The sequence below is a fragment of the Mus caroli genome, chromosome 1 (assembly GCF_900094665.2).
Source record: "Mus caroli chromosome 1, CAROLI_EIJ_v1.1, whole genome shotgun sequence".
NCBI lineage: Eukaryota > Metazoa > Chordata > Mammalia > Rodentia > Muridae > Mus > Mus caroli.
Window position 1 is genome coordinate 146259525 of NC_034570.1, and position 18388 is coordinate 146277912.

The window sequence follows — 18388 nt, forward strand, 5'->3', positions numbered from 1 at the left end:
TTTACAACACTTACCCTCTCATATGATCTCCATCAAGATACACTAAAAGATTGAACAAATTCATTTTTCACAGTTCTGGAGGTAGAAAGTCCTAGATCAGCTTTCAGTTTGCTTTCTCTTGCTGTGATAAAAACATGGAGCAAAAGCAACCTGGGGAGGAAAGGGTTTACCTTGTCTTACAGCTTGTCGTCCACCATGACTGGAAGGGAAGTTGGGGCAGGAACTCAAGGCAGGAGCCTGGAGGCAGAGACTGAAGCAGAGGCCAAGAAGGGATGCTGCTTAATAGCTTGGTCTCCTGAATTGATCATTTTGCTTTCTTATACACCCCAAGTGTCAAAATCCAGCTTTGGTATTATAGGGTAAACTGAGGCAGGCAGTATTGATGATTTGGGCCAAAAGCCACTGACTTTCTTGCTATTCTGAAACCAGAACCTTCTGGCTTCTGGTAATTTAACTTTTTCTTGCTATTCCAAGGTCAAAAGCTGGCAATTTAACTCCTGCTGTTAGCAGCAGGGAATTAAGAAAAACAGCTTAGTTACTTGGGCTCATCTCTCTTCTGCACAAGGGCCCCTCACTGGCTAGTCTAGAGGCTCAGGGTTTGTTAGCTCTTTGTGAGCCAGAGAGAAGCGAAAAGAAGGAAGTCAGACACACACACACACACACACACACACACACACACACACACACACACACTAGCCAGGCCTGACCATCTTTTTCATCAATTTCCTAAGCATACATGCATACTTACATACATACACATATGCCTACATATGTATGTGTGTACATATAGACAGACAGACATATACATAGATACATTTAGTAGATGAAGAAGAGTCCCAAAGCCACAACTTTAATTTTCCTCTCAACCTTTTTATACCCTCTTAAACAAAAGGTTTTTTTTTTGTTGTTGTTGTTGTTTTTGTTTTTTTTCAAGACAGGGTTTCTCTGTGTAGCCCTGGCTGTCCTGGAACTCACTCTGTAGACCAGGCTGGCCTCGAACTCAGAAATCCACCTGCCTCTGCCTCCCAAGTGCTGAGATTAAAGGCGTGTGCCACCACACCCGGCGACAAAAGTTCTTTATAAAATTACCTTATAAACAAAATGTTACACAAAAAGGGAGTTAAAGAAGAATGTCAAGGAGCTGGAGAGATGGTTCAGTGGTTAAGAGCACAGACTGCTCTTCTGAAGGTCCTGAGTTCAAATCTCAGCAACCACATGGTGGCCCACAACCATCCTTAATGAGATCTGACGCCCTCTTCTGGTGTGTCTGAAGACAGCTACAGTGAACTTACATATAATAATAAATAGACCTTTGGGCCCGAGTGAGCAGAGGTCCTGAGTTCAATTCCCAGCAACAACATGATGGCTCACAATCACTTGTACAGCTACAGTGTACCATATACATAAAATAAATAAATAAATCTTAAAAAAGAAGAATGTCAGTAGTAAGTTCAAAGCAGTGTTTCATTCTATAAGCTCATTATAAGTTAAAAACAACAGTCTCACATGGCCTGGCTTTATCATAGTTCACACCTGTGGCTTCATCCTCGGACCTGCCCTAGAATGAATGCTTTTCCTTGATCACAAATCTGTCCCAAGCCTATTTCTTTTCTAGTGCAATTATGAAAGTTCATTGTATTCCTTATTATGCAGCCTTTACTTACTATTCTATGAGGAGGACACACATTCCATTCTACTCTTGATTATAATTTTATTACATCTTTTTTTTTTTCTGGCAAAACAACTAAAACCATCTCCTTAAACTTTCTTTCTAAAATTATTTGAATCAAACCAGGACTATTATAAAGTCCCCAGTTCATCTAAACAGCATTTTTTTTCACAAAATGTTGATGTTGATCTAAAGGGAAATTTGCCAAATAGGGTGGGCTGATGCCCAGGCATCATTAGGCTACGTAACAGTGGCAGGAAAGGCACATCAGCAGTGAGAGGCAATCCTGGGATGAAGTCTCTGGGGCTGTGCCTCTCCAGAGTGCACCCATCACAGCCATGCAAAATGATGGGCCATCTCCAGGAAACTCACTTGCTTGCCCTAGCCTTTCCTAGATGGCTTCTGTCACTCAGGACTGCTTGTTCATGTCTGGTTCTGCCCACAGTGGGTTGGGCTGTTCCACATCAATCATCAATCAAGAAAATGCCCCTTACGGGTAGAGAGGTTTTAATTCAGCAACATAGCTACTCTGACTGGAATACAGTCATGCCCTTACTACACATCTTTAATCCTAAACAGTGAAAAGTTAGTTTGTAGAAGGAAGCACCTATATTTGAAGTTGAAATTGAGAGGCAAACAAAGTGATGAAACAGAGAAAGATTTGACAGAATAGAATATGCCCAACTCTCAGGAAAACAGAGCAGGGAAGGGCTACTTAAGAGAGAGCAGCAGAGAAAGAAAAGGAGAGAGGACAGTTTTACTGGGACAGTTGTACAAAAACAGGTTGCAGAGAGAGATCAAGCTAGACACAAGTGAAGACAGAATGAGCCAGAGAATAAGAAGGAGTCAGAAGTTTAGAACATATTGTCAAAGATAGGTATGAGGCCAAGCAGAACAATTCCGTCAGAAGCTGAGAGAAGCCAGTTTGAATCAGTCAGCACTGAGAGGAATTTGAGCTAAAACAGCTGTGTTGACCAGCAAACCAGAGTTCAGAAAGAGCTAGAAAGGGTGAGTTTAGTCAGCAGGAAGTCTCAGAGGCTGAAAACATTCTAGGCTATACAAGACTATACAGATGCCAGAAGCTTCCAGGACTAGGCCTAGGCTTAGCAGTAAGCCTCCAAGATGACAATAATGTCAGGGAGTAAAAGATATGTTTACACTTGCCTACAGGGATGTCTGATGGGGGCATTTTCTCAGTTCAGTTCTCTCTTCTCAGATGATTCCAGCCTGTGTCAAGTTGACAAAAAACCAAACCGAACCAGGCCAAACCAGATCAAACCAACCTAATCAGCACAAAGGAAAACTATATTAATGGCATCTATACACAGATCTTTTAAAATAAAATATTAGCAAACAGAACCTACAAATACGTTTTTAAAATCCAGACCTGTTGTTGGATATTTAATAACTCTATTAGTTCTTATTCTGATCTGGAAAGTCCACCAATAATGGAGGCAGAGTCCTACAAAAATTTTTAATCAGTTTTAGCACAATTTCTGGGTGATTACCCCTAACCTATTTTTCTATGCTAGACTATATATTTCCCAACTGCTCTCCCAAGTTACTTGCTGTTTGAGTCTTGCCTGGGCTGTGTCTGTTTCATAAGTCTGTCCTCAGGGTGCACTTCCCTTGGCAATGTGTTCCTGGTCCATCCTGTCTAGCAATGGCCACCTTTTCTCTTCTTTCTCCTCTTCCTCTCCCTCTCCCCCTCTCTGTCTCTCTGCCTTTCTCTGTCTCTCTGTCTCTCTCTTTGTCTCTCTCTCTTTCTCTCTTTGTGTTCCCTACCTGTGATACCCAGCAAGGTAAATGAAGTCCCACCTACCTCTATTGCCCCCAGTAATTGGCTGTCACCCACTTTTATTTATTTACTTATTAACCAGCCAGAGAAGACTGGCCAGCAAAGTTTATATAATGTCATTTGGTGTAGTAACAATGTGCTTGTCTGGAATGTAACCAGATCTTGGAAGTCAGTATTTAGCATTTGAATACATAGCAGCACCAGATGAAGCCCCAATACAGGCCAGAATGGAAATTTGATAGTCTATTAAAGTAGATATTAAGATTGATATTAATTTATCAATGTTAGTTATTACATTGCTGTTAATCCATTAAATACCTATTAAATCACTGGCATTGTGAATATAGTTCAGTGATATAATTAACTAAAACTGAAACTATAATTCTTTTCAAAGATTAAAGGAGAAAAAACTTGATCTCCAGGGCTGCCAGATGAGCTGTTAGTAATACTCCCACTTCTGATAAAGACTCTAGAGATAGCCAGGCATGGTAGGGCAGGCCTTTAATACTAGCATTTAGGAGGCGAACGCAGGAAGATCTCTGTGAGTTCCAGGACAGGCAGAACTGTATAGCGAGATCCCTCTCAACAACTAAAATAAGTTAATAACTTAAAAATTTAGAAACACAGAGATATAAAAGTCTACGAAGTTCTCACTCAATCTACCTTTGAGGTTCATAATCTGCTGCTCCCTTTGTTCAGACTAGCTTCTGGCTCACAGTCTTTTGATTTTTCTTCCCTAGCTTTCCCACTTAAGACTTGAGTAGCTTTGGGCCAGTCATGTAACCATTTTGTTGATTTCCTATGTATAAAATAGAAACAAATCTATCTTATGTGTTAAAGATTAAGACTCTTAAACAGGGGATGAAGAGATGGAGCAGCAGTTAGGAGAACTATTTGCTGTTCTAGAGGGTCCCAGTTTGATTTCCAGCACCCACATGGCAGCTAGCGACCATTTATAATTGCAGGCCAGAGGATCTGATGACCTCTCGTTGCTCCTGTGGACACTGGGCACACATATAATGTACAGGCATAGATGCAGGCAAAACATTGATACTCACTAAATAAAATTAAAACTATTTTTTTTTATAAACCCTTGAAGCCAGACAGAAGTGACACATAACCTTAATTCCAGCCCTTGGGAGGCAGGCAAATTTCTAAGTTAAGGTCAACTTGGTCTACAAAGTGAGTTCCAGGACAGCTGGGGCTCCACAGAGAAACCCTGTCTCAGGAAAAAAAAAAAAAAAAAAAAAAGATTCTCAAATATTAAGAGACTCAACAAGTCAGGCTGGAGAGATGGCTCAGTGGTTAAGAGCACACTGGTTGCTCTTCCAGAGGTCCTGAGTTCAATTCCCAGCAACCACATGGTGGCTCTCAACCATCTGTAATGGGGATCCAATGCCCCCTTCTGGTGTGTCTGAAGACAGCTACAGTGTATTCATATACATAAAACAAATAAATCTTCAAAGAGAGATGAGAGAGAGAGAGAGAGAGAGAGAGAGAGAGAGAGAGAGAGAGAGGCTTCTCTCCTACCCTGGTGAACCCCTCCTCCCCTCAATTCTCCATTCCAAAAGCTGGATCCCAGACCCTGCACAGCAGTCTCCTGTCTCCTCAGATTTCTGCTCTCCATCTTAAGGTAGAACTAAGTGTATCCTTTTAATCTACTCTGCTGACCTATTTCTTCCAGTTATCACATTGTCTTAGGGAAGACACACTATGATCATGGCAACTCTTATAAAGGAAAATATTTCACTGGAGCTGGCTTACAGGCAGACATGGTACTGAAGAAGTAGCTGAGAGTTCTACATCTGGGTCCACAGGCATCAGGAAGAGAACAGTGAGTCTCTAGACCTGGCTTGAACTTCTGAAACCTCAAAGCCCACCCCTTACCCCACAACTCCCCCACTCCCCCACCCCATGACATATGTCCTCCAACAAAGCCACACCCACCCCAAGGCCACACCCACCCAAGGCCATACCCACCCAAGGCCACACCCACTTCAACAAGGCCACACCTCCTAATAGTGCCATTCTCTACCGGCCTATGGGGGCCAGTTTTATTCAAACCACTATGCATGTTATAAGGTGTGCATTTGCCCTTGTTTTTCCTTTTGTGGAGGGACTAATAGTGGAAACATTCTCTATTCTCAAAGAATGTTCGTGAAAGTCAGACCCAAGTCATTTAACTTCTTCCTGTTTCTCATTGTTCACTTATCCTGTTCAAAGTTCTGTTGAAAGTTTAATCCTAAATGGTCAATCAATAACAACTCTTTGCAGTTCTTTGTTATTCGCCTTATGTTTATTAGTGTTTTTATTAGTTTTAAGCTACTAGTGATAAATGACTACACATGAGTGTGTGTCTCTACCACATTTAGAACATATTAGCCACTGTTGATACCAAAATCACATCCCTCATTATCTTAGGGTTTCTATTGCTGTGAAGAGACATCATGACCACAACTCTTATAAAAGAAAGCATTTGATTGAGGCTGGCTTACAGATTCAGCGGGTTAGTCCATTTTCATCATGGTGGAAGTATGGCAGCACGCAGGTAGACGTGGTGCTGGAGAGGCAGCTGAGAGGTGTACATCTCAGATCTACAGGGAGCAGGAAGAGTGAGCCACTGGGTTTGGGCTGAGCTTTTGAAACCTCAAAGCCAGTGACACACTTCCTCCAACAAGGCCCTACCTCCTAATCTTTCACAAGTAGTACCACTTCCTGATAACCACGCGTTCGAGTATATGAGCCTATTGGGGCCACTCTTACTCAAATCGCCATACTCATCTTAAAGATAAATAATAGTTTATACTGTGGCTACAAATCTATTCGAGTGGCTACAAATTTAGGTTACCCCAAATTCCAAGTTCCAATGTGGAAACAGTTTCATAGTTTTACAGAACAAAGAAAGTCATAAATCGAAGCAAGCTAAAAATACATTGGCGGGTACACAGAGAAGCAGTAACGCTGAGATGGGGAAACCTTTCCTACAGGCCCAAGAAGATAGTTGACGACATTCTTAGCTTTTGGGTTGGTGAAAGCTACTACTACTACTACTACTACTACTACTAGCACCACTACTAGTACTACTAGTAACAACACACACACACACAGTTGATGTGAGACACCCCAACAACTGAGAGCAGTTTCTTCAAGCGACATTCCACATTGAGGTTCTCAAATTCCTGCAGGAGATAACACCAAAACGTGCTTTTCGTAAAAACTGATAGCAAATGTACATGGTCTGCGTGTAGATGTAATGAACTTTGTGTATGCATACACTTTTTCTTTTTGACAGTGTGCTGGACGTGGAAAGATCTGTTCCTTTCCGGCAGAGCTATAGAACTGGGTTTCACTTCAAGAAGCACAGGCACAGCTGAGATGAGATGATGCTAAAGGTAAGTGGGTTTGGGGGCCTGGTGATGCCTTCTCTCAAAGCGCTGGGAAATGAGGGGGCAGCAGGTATGGAAAACAAAACACTGATGGGAGGGAGTCATCTGACCATTTAGACACACTGTGGGGCAGTGAAGGAAGGTTTCAATCTGTTGGTGACTCGCTATTTTAAGTCAGAGTGGGTGGTTAGGAAACGGCGGAACCTTTGTCCTCAGCTCTCTGTTTCCCGCGACTCTCCTCCAGCAGCTACACTAATGGACCGCCTCCTTCCCTTTCCCCGGGGGGCCCTATCTGGGTGAGTTCCGGAGTTTGTGACTCCTAAGTCCCCCCCAAAACCACGAGCGACGTCCCCTGTCTGTCACCGAGACCCGAATCTCCATCCCGCACCGCGGCCGCCGCAACCCACGCTCGAGAAGCAGGCGGGACCCTTTATCCACCGGCGCGTGCCCGGGTGCGCGTCCGGCCCGCCGAGCTCGCGCCCCGCTTCACCTCCCAGCTCCCGTCCCAGCGGCACGTGCCGCGCCGCCGACTTCCCCTCATCTTCCAGCCGAGCGGCCTCCAGACCCCGCGCCGTTGGAGCGACCCGGGCGAAGCCCGAGGGGAAACCGGGGGAGGACAGGGCGGTCCTGTGCGCTCGGGTAGGCGGAGTGGCAGAATCACCAGAGACCGCCAGACAGCTCGCTGCATTCCCACTCCCGCTCGAGCTCTGCACCCGGACCGGTGGATCTGGCCCGGGAACCCGCGCCATACCGGGGAGGACTGGACACAAACGAGCTAGTGAACATGGCCACACCGTTCCTACCCGCGGGGGCCACCACGGGCGACAGCGGTGGGGAACTGAGCTCCGGGGACGACTCCGGTGATATGGAATCCTTCCAGACCCCCGAGGCCGAGGGGACCCGGAGCTTGGCCGAGCTGTTTGAGAAGGCTGCCGCACACGTCCAAGGCCTGGTTCAGGTAGCCAGCCGGGAGCAGCTTCTGTACCTGTATGCCAGGTACAAGCAGGTAAAAGATGGGTGGATGAGAGGACGCGGACTGCTTCCTCCAAAAACTTAATAGCAGATTGCGTGGCTTAATGGTCGAGCGTAATGAAGTTTGTATGTGTGTTTTGTTTGTTTTTTTGTTTTTGTTTTTTACCCTGGAGAATACCATCATTCTGGACATGGAATAATCTCTCTGATGTCCTACGAATATTTATGTAGCTGGGCACTGAATGACAATGTTTCAGTGGCTTTGACACTGAATCTTTACAAAATGAGGATGATAAAATAAAATTTGGCATTCGCTGTTGCCAGAAGGACATGTGATAGGAAACATGTTAATTAATAATAAGTTTGAAATTTAAGAGAACATTACTGTGTATAAGATGCTAAATAAATATTACTATTATGATTCTTAGGAACTCTAAATATAGTTGTTATGGTTTTGGCTGAATTTGGTCCTGCTAGATATAGTCCCTCCACATTTTTTAAATTAAGGGCTCCATGCAGGTAACATGGAGGGCTGGTGATGGACTCCACTCAGCTTCCTGAATCACTTTCATTTCCAAATAGAAAACCCAGGGGAGTAGGCATTTTAGAAAATTACATGGATATATCAGAATTAAAGTGTAGTTTTTGTCTCTAAAACAGAACTTTACCCGATAAAGTAAGGAAAGGTTTGAGTTATAAACATAAGACAAAAATATCTTTCAAGGTTAGGTACCAGAAGGAAAGACTATTGCTTTCCTTCAGTGGACAGATACAGTTCAGCAGAACACTGGGTGTTCTGTCTAGAGAGAATGCAAAGATGAAAGAACATCATGACACTGCCTTTAAGAAGCTTACAGGATTAGTTACGGAATCTAGGAGCAAATGTGAAAAGAAAATCGATGATTAGGAAAACCCCAGCTCTTTGGAACTTTGAAAGAAATGAAGTTCTGGATAGTAGTCTCTTTTATTTTATTAGAATAAAAAATGCAAAAAATGCTTATGGTATAGTTACATACATTTCTCCTGAACTCTTTTTTTTTTTTTTAAGGTAGTCATGAGAACCCTCCTGTATTTCTAATTATGTTTTTATTGGGTTTGTGCGTGTCAGTGTAGGTCAGAGGACAACTTGCAGGAGTTTGCTCTCTCCTTTAACCATGTGGGTCCTAGGGATTCAACTTAGGTTGTCAGGCTTGGTAGCAAGCACGGTTGGTTACACACTGACCTGTCCTGTATTCTTAAACTTGAGATTCTGGGTAGAGTAAGTCTTCTTACAGGACTGATGGCTATTATGAGCACATGCTAATAATGATGTGGACTGAGAGATATCCCTGTGCAAGGATTTTGTGTGATGCCAGGTATGCTGGCGAATACCCTTCACCCCAGCGGCTTGGGGAGGCAAAGGCAGGTTATCTCCATGAGATCAAGACAGCAAGCTGCAGGCTAGATGGAGCAACATGGTAAGACTCTGTCTCGAAACAAACAAAAAGTTGTGTAATGGGAAGAACAGGTAAGCACTTCTGCTACATACCTGATTATATTGGTTATTTTAAGGAAATTGAGGAAAATCAGATTTAATTGAATTACAAAGTCCTTGGACTTCTTTGTTTTTCTAATGTTTATTTATTTTATGTATATGAGTGGTTTATCTGTTTGTACACGTACCTGCATGCCAGAAGACTGCATTAGATCCCAGGATAGATTCCAGGATTGTGAGCCACCATGTGTTTTTGCTGGGAATTGAACTCAAGACCTCTGTAAGAGCAGACAGTGCTCTTAACCATTGAGCTATCTCTCCAGCCCCCTCAGACTTCGTTTTTATTTAACAAAAACTCTGTGAACTCTGTTTGGCAGATGGCTTCTTGAAGATGAAGTAAACCTGGAAGACAGATGTAAATGTTCATTGCCAGTGGCAATGTTTGAGTTGTCAAAGGAAAAGTAGAGGTTTGGAAATCGCAGGGTCTGCCACCACGAGCTTGATAGCTGCCCAATGCTCACAGATAAGTGTTGAGGATAATGAATGTGAAATTTCCCTAATCTCTAATGCAATATGTTAACATTTGGAAATGCTGAATGACTCTGAGGTATTATCGGTATATTTCATAAGATGATGTTAAAAGTTACTGTGAGCAAAAGTCCCATTCAAAGTGGAAATCAGATAAGTGGTTTTTCACTACAACTGTGTAAAAAGATCCATAGTGCATTCAGATTCCTCCTCATAACTGGTCTTGGAGAAACTATCATTTATTGAGTTGGGGTGTCGTATCAAAGAATATCCACAATTACTGGGAGTACTATAAAAGTAATAATTTCTAACACATATGTGCAATTGAAATTTCCTCATCCAAACCAACATATAGAGATAGGCCACTGAACAATGACAGTACAACCATGCCAGACAGTAAGGAGATTTTAAAAAATAGACAATAAGGAGATTTAAGAAAAATGGCAAAGCCATTTTTCTGTTTTATTTTCCATTTTTCTGTTTTGTTTTTGTAGTTGTTTTTCATAAAATTTTGTTACTTAAATTATCATATACTAGATTTATTTTCAAATAAACTAATATTTTAAAGATCTAATTTATTTCCCTTTCTCGTGCATGTGTGTTCACATGTGTTCGTGCATGCGTGTAGAGGCGGGCGGGAGGTTGATGCTGAGGCTCTTCCTGGATTGCTCTCTGCCATATTCATGGAGACAGGTCTCTCACGGGACTCAGAGTTGCTACTGTAGCTTGTCTGCGTAGCCAGCTAGCCTGGCATCTCTAAAATCACATCAACTTCTGAACTCTGCTGCAAATATAACAGGAGACAGACTGTACACGCTGTAGTCCATGAGGCTACGCAACATCTGCCTACCTTCTAGGACTGGCTGCATATGAAGATTACAATAAAATACCTTGGTTTAAAACAAAGGAGGTGGGAACGCTGGAGAGCTAGCCCAGCAGCTGAGAGCACTTTCCTCAGGGATCCCTGTCTTCTGCAGTTAGAAGTGAGTTGCCCTGCTTACCTGGCATTTAATTTGGTTCTGGGCATCTTAACCTTAGACTAGGCCTTACACTTTCAGGACAAATGCTTTGAGCAATAACCCGACCCCAGTCCAAGTTCTCATTTCTAATCTGTATATATGACAGATAAAATCCATAAAAGTTCTGTGGAGACTGTGATTCTAAGAATTCAAAGGAATCACATGACCACAGAGTTTGAGAACTCCTATTTCAAATTCTTGTTCCATGGCCAGAGAGGCTCCTGAACACAGTACACGTGTTCTAGCCCAGGCAGAGCAATAGAGGATGGACTCCTTTTGTTTTTTGATTGTTTAATCTCATTTAGTGTGTGAGGGTGTGTGTGTGTGTGTGTGTGTGTGTGTGTGTGTGTGTGTGATAAAGAGAGAGAGAGAGAGAGAGAGAGAAAGAGAAACACAGGTTAGTTGTCTCCCTCCACCATGGGTTCCAGAGTTGNGGCCAGAGAGGCTCCTGAACACAGTACACGTGTTCTAGCCCAGGCAGAGCAATAGAGGATGGACTCCTTTTGTTTTTTGATTGTTTAATCTCATTAGGTGTGTGTGTGTGTGTGTGTGTGTGTGTGTGTGTGTGTGTGTGTGTGTGATAAGTGTACAATCTGTGTGGAGGTCAGAAGACAACTTTCAGGTTAGTTGTCTCCCTCCACCATGGGTTCCAGAGTTGGAATTCAGGTTGTCAGACCTGCATGGCAAATGCTTTTACCCACCTAACCGTCTCACTTGTTGCCCTCATCCCTCACCTCGTAAAAAACTTCGTGTATGTGTGGGTATGCCTGGTGTCCGCTAAGGCTGGAAGAGGTTATCAGATCTGCTGGAACTGGAGTTACAGATAGGTGGAAGCTGCCATGTGGGTCCTGGGAACTGAACCCAGATCTTCTGCAAGAGTGGCAGGCACTCTCCACCTCTGGGCTAGCTCTCCAGCACTCATTTATTATAATCTTTATATACATCCGGTCGTCAAAGCTAGGGAGAGGTTGCATGGCCTCATGTACTAGTCTGTCTCCCTTTGTATTTGTAGCAAAGTCCAGCAGTTTATGTGATTTAGAGATGCCAGGATTGAAGTCTAGATTCTCTGTAACATGTAAGACAGACGATGCAGTGAAGGAGTCAGACAGACCCTGATAAATCCTGATAGCTAATCCAGGATTTGATTATGTGTGACTTGAGAACATGCTCTTGGATTTCTGTATCCTTAGTTGTAGGATGGGTTTGTAAAGACCTCACAAGATGAGTGGTGATTATCCTCTCTATCCAATTACAACAGGGCTGCTCCTGTAGACGTGTGCTTTTTAGGAAGAGCCAGAGGACTGTGTAATTCATAGCTAAGGAAATGTCTGGGTGATACTTTGTAAGATTTATTTTTATTTATGTGGGTGTGTGTGGGTACACTTGGAGAGCAAAAAAGGGTGTCACATCCCCTGGAGCTGTTGGGGGTCAGAGACAGCTGTGAGCTGCCTGGTGTGGGTGCTGGGAACTGAGCTCAGGTTCTTCAGCAGAGCAGCAGGTGCTCTTAACTGCTGAGTCTCTCTCCAGCCTCTTGAGTGAGTAATCATGGAGATTATTTCTGGCAGTGATAATCAAGAGCTGACTTCTGTTCTTGTATGAATTTCAGTTTTACAAAGTTATAATGAAAACAATATATGATTTAGCTACAAATGTCATTTGAACCATAAAAGTCAAATAGAGTGATATACACCTGTAACCCCAGCCTTGAGAAGTAGAGGCATGGGGCTTATGAGTTAAAGATAGCCTGAGCTACACAAGACCCTCCCTTTAAACAATAGCAAACGTGTTGACCACATGGATAGCATTTATAATATTGTTGAGCCTCTGAGCATTTTTTTTTCTTTCCAGCTTTTGGCATCTAAATTTATCTACTGTAGTACACTTATTTATTTTATTTTATATATGTACGTGTACACATACACTCATGGGTGTGTGTGTGTGTGAAGACAGTGTCTCACTGTGTGGCTCTGAGCTTTTTTTCTCCCAGCTTTTGACATATAAATTTATTTAGTGTAATGCTTTCATTATTTATTCACTTTTTTAAAAAAAGACAGAATTTCACTGTATAGCCCTGGCTGTCCTGAAACTCACTCTGTAGACCAGACAGGCCTGGAACTCAGAGATCCACCTGCCTTCATCTCCTGAGTGTGTATGCTGAAGGCATGCACCACCATGCCCAGCTCCTTTGGTACATTTTTAGTACAGTGTCTCCTGGATTTGAGGAGAGATAAAATTCTCGTAGGATCATGAAAAACAGCATTAGGAAACCCCCAATATATGAATTCTGAAAAGCAGAACTTTACATTTTGTCAGTTAGCTGTTAAAGAATCTGTTATGGGGTGGTGAACTGATAGAGCGTGCAAAGCACAGGCTATGCAAGCCTGATTCATCCCAGAACCCACATAAAGGTGGAGAGAAAGAGAAGCCACTCCACACAGTGGCCCTCTGACCTTCCCTATGTGCACACACCATAAGAAGTTAAAACTCATAAAGTTGTATTTTAATGGCAGTGAACAGTATACTTTTATTTGTAATTTGTCTGCTAGTTTAGAAATGGAGTTATTTGCCACCCATTTTTTTTCCTGTGTATTTATTCAGTAGTTATGTAGAATGCTGAGGCTGCTTGTGTGGTATTTTTATTTTATTAATTAGTTAATTTAGACAAGGTCTCACTGTGTAACTCCCCAGCCTGGAAGACATTGTTTAGATATGGAGGGTCCTGGACGCATAGCTTTGACTGTGCAGAGCTCCACATGCCTGCCTCTTTTACAGCACCACCACACCTGGTGCTGCTCCTCACACCCCTGTTGCAGGTGTTGCTGCTGTTTTCACCTCAGATTATTTGATAGTTTTGTTGGCTTTTTGCAAAGAATGTCAAATTTTGTTATCCTACGTATAGCTTCAAATGCTTTCTGATGTATAGTTACTAAATATGTATAATAAACTTGAAAAGACAAAAGTTCTCAGGTGTTCCTTAGAATCATAAAATAAATTCTTGATATTTTTCCCCTTTTCTTTTTCAGGTCAAAGTTGGAAATTGCAATACGCCTAAACCAAACTTCTTTGATTTTGAAGGAAAGCAAAAATGGTAAGAACAATTCTTGGAATCTTTAATGAGGTTGTCAGAAATGACTTAGTGGTTTAGGAATTAGAAAGGGGTTAGCAGATTAAGGAATTATTTTTATATTAATCCCTCTGCTGTTGGCTGCTAATGACAGGGAGTTGGGAGAGGGATTAAAGTATCTGCTTTTAGAAGGCTCTAAAGGATCTTTGGCACTGAAGTCAGTACACAGGTGCTCACAGCAGAGGGCGCTCTCCCGAGAGAGCCCTTTGTTACTATTGCTCAAGGTTGTTTCCTTGTGTAGCCTCTGGGCACTGCTGCTTCCCACATACAGAAGCATGGTTGCAAGAAAGCCAGAGAAAAGGAGAAGAACAAGATGAATCCCCAGCTCAAGACTTTCCTATGCCTCTGCCTTTGCAGTGGGAAAATATAAAAAATCCAAAACTAGACCCAGGTTCGCTCTATTCTGAACACATTTTTCACTTGCAATTCAGATTCTTGCATGTTATCTTTTCTTACCTGGGCCAAGTAAAAAGGGAGAAATGGTTAAGCAGTAGTGAACATAGTTAGAGAAAGGAAGATTTTTGAGCATCAGCCCTGGTGGTTAAACAAACAAACAAACAAACACACAAAAAAACTGTTGTGGGTGGAGTTATTTACTGCACTGAAATCATTATGTTAAGGACTCATTCCTACATTACAATAATTGTGATCATTCTGATACCCAGATTTAAGCATGTGAACATACATTAAAGTTCTCCATCGTAATTTGTTATACTACAATGTCTACCGTAGTCCTTAGGAGTCTAAGTTTTAAGGTTTTAAGGAGGCCTGTAAAATACCTTAGGAACACCTTCCTGAAGTACGCTAAATACTTCTTGGGTTAGAGGTCTCAGGATGGAGTTCTGTTTGTTCTGTTTGGTTTTAGATTTATTTTATGGATATGGATGTCTTGCCTGTACAAATGCATACCACAAGTGTGCTTGGTGCCCATGGAGAGCAGAGGAGGGGTCTGGATCCCCTGGAACTGAAGTCACAGATGGCTGTCAGCTGCCATGTAGGTGCTGGGAACCAAAGCTTGTTCCTCTGCACAAAGCACCAAGTGCTCTTAGTCACTGAACCATCCAGTCCTGGGCCGAGTTTCTAAAAACAAGAGAGAGACAGAAGGCTAATGCATGGGTTTGACCACGAGAGAGAGACAGAAGGCTAATGCGTGGGTTTGACCACATAGTCTATCACTGCCTGCAGAGTGTGCTTCTCTGGGCTCAGCTGTGAGGAAGGCTGTAGCCCAAACCTGGACATGAGCTGTACTTTTTAGTTCAGGTGGCATTCTGGGGTGGTTGTTGTTTTGTTTTGTTTTTTCGAGCCACGGTTTCTCTGTGTAGCCCTGGCTGCCCTGGAGTTCACCTTGTAGACCAGGCTGCCCTTAAACTCAGAGATCTGCCTGCTTCTGCCTCCTGAGTGCTGGGACTAAAGGTGTGCACTACCTTTCTGCTCAGCATCATTCTGTTTTTTTATTATGTGGGATAGCCTCAGGGCTTTGATTTAAATTTTTGTTTCAAATTTTCTCTTGATGATAAGCAGTTTTTGGAATTTTATTATTCTGGAGATTTTCAAATGTAGCCTTTATTCTGAGCTGCTTTGTTTGTGAAATTGTGTCACCTTACTGTTTTCTCTAAATCCCTTGGTTTTCCTGTTTTTTTTTGTTGTTGTTGTTGTTGTTTTTTTTAGAATTATTGAACAGTTTACATATTTTTCTCTGCCCCCCCCAAGTTTCTATTTTATAGGCACTCTTATTAATTAATAAAGCAGAAAACTGTCAGATACTGTCATCACCAAATCATCAGTATATTAGTTATGGGACAGACTGACATCAAGTGTCCCCAGTATGATCCTTTGTAAAGGACATGCCACTTACATATTGCTTTTACCGAAATATTTAATCTAATTTTAATCATGATTAATCATTTTGACAAGAATGCTATTTAGGTGAGAAAACAATTAGACAAATCCAAACTGAGCTGTATTTCGTAAAATAATTGTTTTTGACTCCTAGAAATGTCAATGTCATCTAGAGAAAGAGAAGGATAAATGACGCAGTGCTTGCTGTGTGTGAGTTTGCTTGGCTTCTGGTCTGGGAAGGCAGAGTCATACAGGGCGTTGTTGTGTTGTCAAGGAACGCTGCATAGATTGTGTCTGTGTTATAGAGCTGATACGATTTCCAGGTGATACAAGCTTATGTATTATGTAGGAGTGAGGTGTTATTATATGTGTAAGTAACTATCAAGAGGGCCAGTAAAGCATTTAGAAAACTTCAGAAAGAGCTTGCTTTCTTCACAGAAGCAGGAAAGTAGGGAAGAACAGGACCAGGCTCTCTTTATAATAGATGGAGGATAGAGAAACCTGGTTAGAAGGGGAGAGTTGACTGGGGCAAACTGAGCAGACCTGTCCTGGTAGCCTGGTAGTTAATTTGTAAGATAGGAGGTATTCTGCTGGTCTGTAAATGATACAGTCTCAGTAGGGGTAATGCTAGACTTAGGGAGATTTAAATAGCAGATTACCATAGTTTGTGATATTTCAAAATTTAACAAGTATATCTGTCTTCTAAAACTTCATGAGAGAGGGCAAATAGGGAGAAAGTATTTCCAAAAGGCCCCAAGATAGGGTAATATGTTTTATACTTCTCTATGAAAACATATAATTGGAGTGCTTCTCCTCTGCACAGTTATCTTTATGTCCTCAGATCAATGAAACATATGTAAAATAATAATAGGAGATATGCTAGCTGGATGTGGTGTTGTGAGTTTAAGGTCAGCCTGGACTGCACTCTGGGATCCTGTTTAAGAGATATGCTGTTTGTACTCTTTGCATCATTAATGAAGGCCTTCTTGGCTGTTCTGTGCTGTAGGGAGGCATGGAAAGCCCTCGGTGACTCAAGCCCTAGCCAAGCAATGCAGGAATATATCGCGGCAGTTAAAAAACTAGATCCAGGATGGAATCCTCAGGTAAGACTTCTAGCTGTATGCTTCCTGAAAACTTAAACCTTTCTCCAAGCAAATGTCTCTAACTAAGCTTTGGTGTAACGCATCTTAAGCTTCAGGTCATCAAAAACTGTAAGATAATTGTAATATTTATCTGTGAAAATAACCACTTAAATATTACCATGAGCAGTAACTGATACCGAAACCTCTGAGTAGTAGTTTGTAGAAGTATAGTTTAATCTTGTAAGAATTGAAATTATGTCAGAATTTGGAGATTATTGGGAATAAGAAAACTTCTTTCAATTAAAAAAAATGGGTGGTCTGGAGAGATGGCTGAGTGTTTAAGGGCATCCACGGCTGTTCCAGAGGTCCTGAGTTCAGTTCCTAGCACCCACATCGGGTGCCCACAGCCACCTGGAAAGACAGCTTCAGGGGATCCAACTCCTGGCTTCCATGTCGTCCGCAGAAACCCATACAACAGACAGACATACATACATAACGAGAAAATAATAATACAGCTCTTGAGAGTCAGATGCGAGTTGGAGGCCAGTCTGGTCCACAGAGTGAGTCCCAGGATAGCCAAGGGCTGCCAGAGAAGCCCTGTTTCAAAAAAAACAACAACAAAAAGCAAAAGTTTGGATTTATTCATCTTATTTGTCTGCTTGTATGTATGTGGACTGTGTGAGTGCAGTGCCTTTGCAGGCCATAAGAGTCCCCAAGAAACGGTGTCATAGTTGATAGCCACCATGCCATGCAAACAACTGACATGAGCAAGGGTTCTTCAGTACTGACCCACCTCTCAAGCTCCTCTTGATATTTTAATGAGCACTTTCTGTACGAGTTTGAGACACAAGTGAATATGACATTATTTCTGCCGTTACGTAGTTTAAAGCATAAGGAATGATAAGACACATTAAGATTAATGTTTACATATGAATTTTAGAGCCTGCACTGGGACAAAATGACTGGATGTTAGGGTATTGGATAATGTTAACTTAGGTGGACGACCTTTCTAGGGGTCTTATGGGGAATGCCTAGAAACGGTTTAGTACAGACGGGTTATTACTTTTATTTTAAAGTATTTTTAAAGACATCTAAAAGTTAAATTATTGTATGTGTGCTTGCACCAAATGCATTTGGAAGTTAGAAGACAACTTGCAAGGGGTTCTCTTTCCTTCTTCTACCATGTGGGCCGTGAGGATTGAACTCAGGTAGTCAGGCTCACAGATAAGAGCCTTTACCCTCTAATCCCTCCTGATGCCCCTAAAAGATATATTTTTTAAAAAAATTATTTACTGTGTTTCTGTGAGTACTAACATGTATGTGTGTGTACTGTGTTCACTCCTGGTGCCCACAGAATGCAGAAAAGGCGTTAATTAGAATTATAGGGTTGTGAGTTGTCATGTGGGTCCTGGGCACTGAACCCCATCCTTAGAAGAGCTATATGTCCTCTTAGATATATTACATATTAATATATATACTAACTGCCGAGCTGTCTCT

The 18388-nt window shown here is 42.1% G+C and overlaps 1 protein-coding gene across 3 annotated transcripts in view; it reads left to right on the forward strand.

The window, feature by feature from the left end:
* Positions 1-7106: 7106 nt before the first annotated feature.
* Acbd6 (acyl-CoA binding domain containing 6) overlaps positions 7107-18388 on the forward strand; it is a 136717-nt gene continuing 125435 nt past the window's right edge. For all 3 annotated transcript variants that reach the window (XR_003837170.1, XM_021161212.1, XM_021161215.1), the window contains exons 1-3: positions 7107-7859; positions 13870-13934; positions 16816-16912. Coding sequence is in view for 2 of the 3 variants with exons in the window: in XM_021161212.1 (XP_021016871.1) it covers positions 7638-7859; positions 13870-13934; positions 16816-16912 (384 nt within the window). In the remaining variant the exon portion in view is untranslated. The remainder of the gene's footprint in view (positions 7860-13869; positions 13935-16815; positions 16913-18388) is intronic.